At 39.9% G+C, this 10,832-nt stretch overlaps 1 protein-coding gene across 1 annotated transcript in view; it reads left to right on the forward strand.

Moving 5' to 3' along the window:
• TXNRD1 (thioredoxin reductase 1) overlaps positions 1–10,832 on the forward strand; it is a 115,446-nt gene that overhangs the window by 21,990 nt on the left and 82,624 nt on the right. Inside the window, exons 2-3 of the mRNA XM_017540461.2 lie at positions 2,991–3,142; positions 8,546–8,606. Of these exons, the coding sequence (XP_017395950.2) occupies positions 2,991–3,142; positions 8,546–8,606 (213 nt within the window). The remainder of the gene's footprint in view (positions 1–2,990; positions 3,143–8,545; positions 8,607–10,832) is intronic.

Consider the following 10,832-nt stretch of genomic DNA (forward strand, 5'->3'; position numbering starts at 1 on the left):
TTGAGACGGAACTCGAACTGTAGCCCAGGCTGGAGTGCAGTGGTGTGATCTTACCTCCCGGGTTGAAACAATTCTCTTGCCTTAGCTTCCCAAGTAGCTGGTATTACAGGCATGCACCACCATGCCTGGCTAATTTTTTGTATTTTTAGTAGAGACAGGGTTTCACTATATTGGCCAGGCTGGTCTTGAACACCTGACCTCATGATCCACCCACCTCAGCTTCCCAAAGTGCTAGGATTGCAGTCATAAGCCACCGCGTGCACCCAGCCCAGAGATATTACAACAAGCTAGTTTTTCTTTAAGAAGAACCCACTTCTTGTTTTCCTATCTGTTCAGGCTGGTATAACAAAATAACATAAACTAGGTGGCTTATCGACAAGAGAAAACGATTTCTCACAGTTCTGTGGCCTGCGAAGTCCAAGATCAAGGTGCCAGTAGATTCCATGTCTGGTGAGGGCCCACTTCCTGATTCTCAGTAGGTACCGACTCGCTGTGTCCTCACAAGGTGGAAGGGGAAATGGGCTCTCTGGAGTTTCTTTCATAACTGTGCTAATCCCATTCCTGAGGGCTCCTAATCACCTCCCAAAGTTCCCTCCTTCTAATGTGGTCACTTTGAGAGTTAAGATTTTGACACAGAAATTTTGGAGGTAAAGAAGCATTCAGATCATAGCACTTATATCTCAAAGATAAGGAGATTACTACGTTCCTTTTCACTTTTCTATCTATATTTTAAGTATTAGTAACATTTGATTGTCTGGTATATAATAAAACAGTCTTTTGATTGTTGACCCTATCTTGACATTGTATGATAGGGGTTATTTAAATTTGATTTTATTTTTTTTTGAAATGGAGTTTTGCTCTTGTTGCCCAGGCTGGAGTGCAATGGCACGATCTCGGCTCACTGCAACCTCTGTTTAAGCAATTCTCCTGCCTCAGCCTCCCAAATAGCTGGGATTACAGGCTTGTGCCACCACACCCAGGTAATTTTGTAGTTTTAGAGACGGGGTTTCTCCATGTTGGTCAGGCTGGTCTTGAACTTCTGACCTCAGGCAATCCACTTACCTTGGCCTCCCAAAGTGTGGAATTACAGGCATGAGCCACTGCGCCTGGCCTAAAATTTTTAAAAATTAACTACCTTTTTAAAAACACATAGTATAAAAAGTATGATGAAAGTGAAAGTCCAGCTTACTAGAGATAATGATTATTAACATTTTGGGGGTTTAGCTTATTTTATTAAATATAAAAATTATTTATTAATGTTAATTTAACATTAATATTAAAATAATAATACATTTTATTAAATACCATTTAAATATCAGTCTAGGGCTGAGTATGGTGGCTCATGCCTATAATCCCAGCACTTTGGGAGGCTGACGTGGGTGGATCACGAGGTCAAGAAATCAAGACCATCCTGGCCAACATGGTAAAACCTTTTCTCTACTAAAAATGCAAAAAATTAGCTGGGTGTGGTGGCACACACCTGTAGTCCCAACTACTTGGGAGGCCGAGAAAGGAGAATCCCTTGAACCCAAGAGGCAGAGGTTGCAATGAACGTAGATTGCATCACTGCACTCTAGCCTGGGTGACAGAGCGAGACTCCGCCTCTAAATAAATAAATATCAGTCTAGGCTGAGGGTGGTGGCTCACGCCTGTAATCTGAGCACTTCGGGAGGCTGAGGTGGGTGGATCATGAGGTCGGGCGTTTAAGACCAGCCTGGCTAAAATGGTAAAACCCCATCTCTACTAAAAATACAAAAATTAGCCGCATGCGGTGGCGGGTGCCTGTAATCCCAGCTACTCAGGAGGCTGAGGAGGAGAATCACTTGAGCCTGGGATGCGGAAGTTGCAGTGAGCCGAGATCACGCCACTGCACTCTAGCCTGGGTGACAGAGCAAGACTCCGTCTCAAAAAAAAAAAAATCTGTCTACGTGTAGTGATAGTATAACATACTGGTTATGGGCTCTACTTTTACATTTATGGTCAATTTTTTTTTTTTTTTTTGGCACAAAGTCTGAGTCTGTTTCCTTGTTTGTAAAATGGGGATGATAGTAGCAGTACCCACCTAACGATATTGCTGTAAGGATTAAATGAAAGGAGGCATACAAACATTCACCCTCTGTCTAGTTCTGGATAAATACAAATATCAGCTATGAAGATGATAAGGAGATTAAAGAAGGATGAATGGCTTATTTGGATCAGCAGAAATGAGAAGAAATCACCTAAGGAACAAGTAGTAAGGGTGGACCTGAGCTTGGTTTATTTGTGGGCCCTGGAGAAGATGGCTAGTTTAACCATTTTTACAAGCTGGAGATAGCGCTCTCTTGGTGGTTTTGACTGGTGATGACACCCAGGATGACAGTGCTGTCATGTGGGGATAACATACCACTGAGCTGGATTGTGTTTGTTTTGATACCTGATTGGGCCAGCACAAAATCCTGGGGAGAAAATAGAGAATCTGCAGAAAGTATTTTTTTACCGCAATCTTGCTGCATCTGGCCTGAAGATCCTGTGTCTGCTTATCCACAAGTTAGCCTGGGAGAAAATGTGTAAGCCTTGGTTTGAGTGGTCTGCCCCTATGTCTGTAAGCAGGGTTGTGTGAGAAGGGGATGTCTGTCTGACATTTGGCTTCTCTGCATTGAAACCATGGTTGGGAGTAAAGATGGCATAAAATGCGGCCTCAGTATTTTGTACCTGTTACTTATTCTCCTGCATCCAGGGAATGTTGCGATTATGGCTTGTTACTTGTCAGGATCCCCTGAGAACATATCTTGAGTGTGAGCTGAGTCAGGAATATTGAATAATTTGCCAGATGTTTCCAGTCAGTTCAAAGACCTAAAGCTCTACTCTTCATTAGAGTCCTTCCTTCCTCATTCCTTATTTTGGCCTGTGGGACTAAAATGGTAAGGCTTTTAGAGTGAACCTAATATTAGAAAATGTGTCATCATGTTTTCCTTTCTGATATTTACAATCCTTACTTCCATTACTTCTAGCTAAAGATCATCACCCTAGCAAAACTTTGCCAGAGAACCCTGCAGCATTCACCAGCATGGCCACTGCAGATCCCAGAGCCCTGCTACAGGCCTATATAGACAGTCACTCTGTGGTCATCTTCAGTAGGTCCACATGCACACGCTGTACTGAGGTAAGGCTCTAAGCTCAAGGGGTTTAAATGGAATTATAGGAATTTGACAGACTGTTGAGCTCAAATGTAAACAACTGGATTTCACCTTTAGGAAGAGTGTATGTAGTTGTAACTTGCTTCAGAGTAATGGTAAAACGTGGACTTAAGAAGAAAATATTGCCTGAATAATCTTTTTCTGAGCTTTTGCCAAGTATAAGATGTTTTCAGGTAGTCAAAGTCAGGGAAGGTTAGGGTGGGGGAGTTACCAAACTGGTTGATTTGCTGCTCTTTCAGATATGTCTGTAGGGAATATTTCATAAGGAATGGTTGCTTAGGGTACTACCAAATTTTGATAGATGTCTCTTCATCCTTTGGTTTATTATGGGGAAAATGACTTCACAAAAAATAAACTGTGTTTCCTACTTGGTTCTCAATGTTAGATTATCAGAGAGAAAAGGTCAGTGGTCACAGCCATGGGGAGGATTGGTTTAGTCTACCATGAATTAATCACAGAATGAGGGTGAGAATTGAAAGGCAAACCTGATCTGGCTGGTGCTTCAGAGGAAGGTTGAGGGCATTTAAATGTCACTGAAGTTTAGCTCTAAATTATACTCAGTGTAGCTCTAGGCCTACACAGTGGAGTCTTAAGTAAACATAACTGGCCATCTGTCCAGGTTCACCTGAAGGTTAATTTATTATTAAGTTTAATTTTCTCTCAATTTGTCTGCCCCGTGACTTACTTTCCAGATCTCGAGACTGAATTCAGAAGCCTTTTTATTCTGGAAGCCTTACGTAGAAATGGGCTTATGGGCTTTTTGGACTCTCGCTCTCTTTCTCTCTCTCACTCTGTGTGTGTGTGTGTGTGTGTGTGTGTGTGTGCACCTGTGCACACGTGCACTTTTTTTCTAAATGAAGAAAAAGGAAGGTGGGCAGCAAAAACACTGAAGTAGGGAGACCCTTTCATCCTTGTCTCTCTCCTGAACACAGTCTGCATCAATGCCACCTTTCGCTTCATCCCAATCAATGTGATAGCGATGCCTTTCACGTAGGACAGTGGGAGTAGGATTGCAAAGAAGTAGAAGACACAAGTCCTATCCCTGGGGGTTTAGCTCAACTGAGAGGGCAGAACATAGGCCTAAGAAGAAAAATGATCTCAGCTAGTCCATGCTAAAATCTACATGATTGGACAGGCAGTAAATGTTAGAGAATTTAGAAGAGCGCTTGGTATTAGAAATCTGCTATGTAATTCTTGGCTTCTAGGGGCTTCATTATCTAGCTCTAGTGATCTTACCTGCTTTGGGGACCTACCCCCACCAAAATTCCTTTTCGTTTAATCTTTAAAATGAAGGGCTTGCCTACTGAGGGTTTTTTTAGTTCTGAAATTATGTGCTTGTCTAGTCTCTTTTGTTACTGAACAATGGTTAAGAGACTGGACTCTAAAGTCAGAGCGTGGATCTTGGCTCTCTGATTTCTCAGCCACATGACTTTAGTTATTTACCTGTGGTGCCACAGTTTCCCCATCTGTAAAATGTGAATAATAATAGTACCTATAACATAAGTTTGTTATGAGGATTAAATTAATATTTATGAATGCCTTAGAACATACCTGACACATAGTAAACATTACATCTGTGTTTGTTGAATAAAAGAACTACTTGCATTTTTTCCTTTTCTGTCAGGACATTAAAAACTTGGGTGGTTAATCTTCTCGCCTGTCAGTACTGAGGCAAGATTAGATGGCAATCAACGAATACCTGACTTAATGCTAAGTACAATTAATCCTATCAGTGGCTTAATAGCTACCATTTGAGTGCCAACTATGTGCCAGGCATTCGGTCATTCTACCTATATTTTCAAACATTATTAAAGAATTGGGAGCTGGGCACAGTGGCTTATGCCTGCACTCCCAATGGTTTGGGAGGCCAAGCCAAGAGGTTCACTTGAAGCCAGGAGTTCAAGATCAGTCTGGGCAACATAACAAGACTCAACCTCCATGAAAAAAAAAATTTACATATATATATATATACACATATATATATGTATATTATATATATTTTGGCATGGTTTCCATGTGCCTGTAGTCCTAGCTTCTCAGGAGGCTGAGGTGGGAGGATCAGTTGAGCCCAGGAGTTCAAGGTTACATGAGCTATGACTGTGCCACTGCACTCCAGCCTGGGTAACAGAGTGAGACCCTGTCTCTAAAAATAAATAAATATGGGCACAGTGGCTCATACCTATAATTCCAACACTTTGGAAGAGTGAGGCAGGCAGATCACTTGAGGCCAGAAGTTCAAGACCAGGCTGGCCAACATGGTGAAACCACCTCTCTTCTAAAACTATAAAAATTAGCTAGACACGGTGGTACATGCTTGTAATCCCAGCTACGCAAGAGGCAGGGGCATGAGAATCACTTAAAATTCAAGAAGCACAGGTGGCAGTGAGCCAACATTGTGCCACTGAACTACAGCCTGGGCGACAGAGTGAGACTCTATCTCAAACTGATAATAATAATAAAAATTTAAAAATAAAATAAGTAAATAAACAGAAAATTCTGATTTTTAACCCTGCCTTAGTTCTGGAATGAAGAGTTGGGCTAGCAGTCAGGATTGCTACTAGTGATAGATAAATAGATTCTCAGTGTGCTCCTTGCAATCCCAGATCTCTTTGACCTGTCATTTTTCTTTTTTTCTTTTCTTTTTTTAAGTCCCCATTATGCCCCAGAATGTTCTTATTCTTAATGTTATCTCTGAAATCTACTAACTCCCTCAGTCTCCAGCTCTCCTGCCTATCCCCAAAAATGTAAAGCCTTACCTGTATTTTCCCCAGCTTTACTTAATTAAATCTAGCCTGGGAATGAAGAACTTTTCCTATAACATTTGTGTTAGTTGTTTGCATGCTTATTTAAATGTATGGTTATCTGGCAAGTTTATTTAATGTCATTATCCAAACAATCCCAGGGTATGCCAGGTCTTCTAGATAAATATCCTCTGGTTTTACCTTGTCGATTACTAATTCCTTAGCTTTTCTGAATATATAAACTGTTTTCAGATTGATGCCAGTTAATTTAGAAATTAATTTTTGATGTCTTTGGCCATGAAACATGATTAAGTGCTTTTCCTGGTAAAGTAGTGGATTTCTTCTGTGGGTGTACAACTCATGTACTTAGCTGTTCACATTTATTTATTTAAATTACCTTGAAGTAGAATTTTCCCAGGTTATTCGCTTTAGTTTTGATTTAATCTCTCATTTAACAACTGGGATGTGAGTAAATCAGAATGGAGAAACTTTGTTTTTATATTTGTACTTGGTCTGATTAATGTATATTTCTCTCTGAGATGAGTAATGTAATTTGCATTAATTCAAGTTGGGAAGTACCCATAAGGAAATTAACTTCTATGTAAAATTAGCCTTCCACTCTTGCATAACAGATTAGTTATGATAAGTGTTTTACATGCATCCTGCTGTGACGAGTAGGTTTTAAAGTGCAAAGTTAATCCCTCCCCACCTTTTCAGAAATGCAATATTTGTTTCTTATATCTATTTCAGAGTGGGAGGGGCTGAATTCAGATTCAGATTGGGGCTTGGGTGCCATCTAAAAGAGTTTAAGAACACTACTGAGGTTGTATAAATGAACTTATTTTCCCATTTTATTGAAATGTTGAATTTAGTCCTATAGAAATGATAGAAATTTCCCAGTATACTCCTATACAATAGGAAGTCTACTGTTTTTTTGTTATTGTTGTTGTGTGTGTGTATGTTTTTTGTTTTTTGTTTTTGTTTTTATTTTTTATTTTTTGGAGACAGTCTTGCTCTGTAGCCCAGGCTGGAATGCAGTGGCAGAATCTCAGTTACTGCAACCTCTGCCTCCCAGGTTCAAGTGATTCTCCTGCCTCAGTCTCCTAAGTAGTTGGGATTACAGGCACATACCACCACGCCTGGCTAATTTTTGTATTTTCAGCAGAGACAGGTTTCACCATGTTGGTCAGGCTGGTCTCAAACTCCTGACCTCGTGATCCACCCACCTCGGCCTCCCAAAGTTCTGGGATTACAGGCATGAGCCACTGTGCCCAGCCTGGAAGCCTACTGTTTTAGTCATTAAGTTTAGATTGAGACAAGAATACAATTTGTTTTTGTTTGTTTTTTGTTTTTTTGAAGAATACATTTTCCTCATTGATCAACTCTGTGAACTTCAGGCTACTCTGGCCTTTTAAATTTTATTGTATAACTGTAGGAATATGATTCTAAACTTTCCTAAATTATTGACAGGCTGTTTGTGTCTTACACATAAAAGTCTCTTGTGTCAGTAGTTTCAATGCTATCTAGTCGCATAAGTAAACTTTTAAATAAAATTTTATTTTTTATCAGTGTAATTTGTATAACCTTGAGCATATGATTTTTTGTTTATTTGTTTTATTTAACAGTCTCAGAGCATAATAGGCTTTTTTTTTTTTTTTTTTCAGTAACTGATTTATTGGTTGAGGGTTACTCAGCCAAAAAATAAATAATACTTTGACTATTGTAAGAATATATTTTTCCCAGGTTTGCCACATAATGCTTTGGAAACATTAAGTCTTCTAGTGCTTAGCAGGGTGCGGTGGCTCACGCCTCTAATCCCAGAACTTTGGGAGGCCGAGACGGGTGGATCACGAGGTCAAGAGATCAAGACCATCCTGACCAACATGGTGAAACCTCGTCTCTATTAAAAATACAAAAATTAGCTGGGCATAGTGGCACACGCCTGTAGTCCCAGCTATTCGGGAGGCTGAGGCGGGAGAATCGCTTGAACCCAGGAGGTGGAGGTTGCAGTGATTTGAGAAAGTGCCACTGCACTCCAGCCTGGTGACAGATGGAGACTCTATCTCAAAAAAAAAAAAAAAGTGTTCCAGTGCTTTTTAAAACATCGTATTAAATCCATTTTATAATGAGGTAGAAGACAAAAAAAAAAAAAAAAAAGATCAGTGTAAGGCTGGATGCTGTGGCTCACGCCTGTAATCCCAGCTCTTAGGGAGGCAGAGGTGGGAGGATAGCTTGAGCCCAGGAGTTCGAGACCTGCCTGGGCAATATAGCAAGACCCCATTCTCTACAAAAAGGAAAAAAACAAAAAGACTATTTACATATATATATATATATATATATATATATATAAAATGAGGTAGACTGAGTCACTAAACATATAAAATGTATCTTATGAAGTGATACAGATGAATCATTGACAATTGAATTAGAATCAATAGACTTCAAATACTCTTTTAAATATCGTTACTGTCAACAGGGAGAATCTTGTAAGTTACATAAAAGTGAAATGGAAAGTTTTCAAAGGAGAAGGCTGGTTGAGAAAGGAAGTAACAAAGCTGGAAAAAGAGGTTCTCCTGTTGGTTATAACCTCATTTTTCATTTTCCTCCTTGTTTCTCAACTTCTTCCAGGTAAAGAAGTTATTTAAGTCTCTGTGTGTTCCTTATTTTGTGCTTGAACTTGATCAAACAGGTAAGTTTCTGTTTAATATGTAAATCATACCTGCTGACTGTACATTTTATTTAATTTGTTCTGTCTAGCTTTAATTTTTCTTCCCTGAGGTTTTTATTGTTTAGTGAGTATCTGCTACCTGATTCCTCTTTTTGGTCATTTAGACAGGGCACTCCCCGGAGCTAATCATATTTACCTTTAGCCTTTACCTAGTTTATAGCCTTGATATTACCCAGCGTTTCCGGTTATTGAAGTTATTCCTCTTATTACTCATGAATCTAGTTACAGATACAGTATTTGCTGGTTTATGGTAACTTCGTTTTTGCAAACTTGTCTCCTTTCTGATAAGTAATACAAATAGTATTTGAATTAAATATAAATTGAGATGCATTCAGAAATTGTGGCAGGGACATGCAAAGATCAGTAAAGGTAAAAGAGCCATGAAAAGTGCTACTGGGAAATCCCAGGGAGAGAAAGGTTGGTGGAATAAACAGAAAGCTTCTTTCTAGGACCATGGTGCTCTTTTTTTGTGAGTCAGAAAATCCCAAGGGCTCACAGACAGACGTTATTAAGAATCTAATCTAGGCCCATTCGTGACTCACACCTCTAATCCCAACAGTTTGAGAGGCCAAGGTGGTAGGTTCGCTTGAAGCCAGGAGTTTGAGGCCAGCCTAAGCAATAGAGTGAGACCCTGTCTCTACAAAAATAAAAAATTAGCCAGGAACCCAGGCGCAGTAGCATGTGCCTATAGTTGTAGCTACTCAGAAGGCTGAGGCAGAAGGATTGCTTGAGCAAAGGAGTTTAAGGTTACAGTGAGGTATGATTGCACCACTGCATTCTAGCCTGGATGACTTAGTAAGACCTTGTTTCGAAAAACAAAAAAAAAATCTGCTTGGCTGGACGCGGTGGCTCACGCCTGTAATCCTGGCACTTTGGGAGGCCAAGATGGGCAGATCACAAGGTCAGGAGTTTGAGACCAGTGTGGCCAACATAGTGAAACCCTGCCTCTATTATAAACACAAAAAAATTAGCCGGGTGTGGTGACATGCGCCTGTAGTCCCAGCTATTTGGGAGGCTGATGCAGGAGAATCGCTGGAACCCAAGAGGTGGAGGTTGCAGTGAGCTGAGAGCATGCCATTGCACTCCAGCCTGGGTGACAGAGTCAGACTCTGTCTCAAAAAAAAAAAATAATAATAATAATCTGCTAGTGCCCAGCACCATCATTTCTATTAGGAAAAGCAGACCTCTCCAGATTAGGAAGAAGAGATAAACTTCATGCCACCTAGTAGCTTACAGGAAGCAGAGTTCTGGGCATTGACAGTCTCTGTTTAGTCTCCAAAGGAAAACAAGGAAAGGATTCAACTAGACACAGAAAGATACATGGCAATTGGGAGAGATGAGTAATTGGCATATAAGTTTCATTTGTTTTATTCTCTTTCTTTCCTTTCTTTCTTTCTTTCTTTCTTTCTTTCTTTCTTTCTTTCTTTCTTTCTTTCTTTCTTTCCTTCCTTCCTTCCTTCCTTCCTTCCTTCTTTCTTTTTGAGACACGTAGAGTCTTGCTCTCTCTCGTTCAGGCTGGAGTGCAGTGGCGCAATCTTGGCTCACTGCAGCCTTCACCTCCTGGGTTCAAGCGATTCTTCTGCCTCAGCCTCCTGAGTATTTGGACACAGGCCTATGTAATTCTGAAGTCTGTGTTATTTCCATAATACCATGTTATCTGTCTCCCCTACTGTGACCCTTCTATTCCTTCATCAAGGAAGGCTCTTGCCCCTAAATACTCCATAGTATGAAAGGAAATAATAATTAAAATTTCTTCTGGGTCCAAAAGTAGCCTTTTATAAAAATATAAATTTTCCTGGGAAACTTAAGTCACTTGCAACTTGCTGTGAATTAGGGAAAAATAACCAAACAGAACGATAACCAAACAAGCATATTAAATGAATACAAGATAAAACAAATGAACATGTGGGAAAAGTAAAGGAGGTAACATCGGAAGAGATGGGCAGGATGGATGCACTAAGTGCTTGGGGAGCATGATTTGTAAGGACTTACTCTCTGAATCTGGAAAATTTGCACTTTTTGTAACAAATGGCAGATGTTTTATTTCTAAAACAGTTAATAAGTGGCTAAGGAAGTTTTAAAAGACTGTGATTTAATATGTGCCAGTCCCACAAAATAAGCATTGAAATATGAATTGACTTTTGTCCTGGTGGTTTCCCAGTTATACTTCCCTTGCTCCTTTTTTTT

The sequence above is a fragment of the Cebus imitator genome, unplaced genomic scaffold (genome assembly GCF_001604975.1).
Source record: "Cebus imitator isolate Cc_AM_T3 unplaced genomic scaffold, Cebus_imitator-1.0 Scaffold8, whole genome shotgun sequence".
Lineage (NCBI taxonomy): Eukaryota > Metazoa > Chordata > Mammalia > Primates > Cebidae > Cebus > Cebus imitator.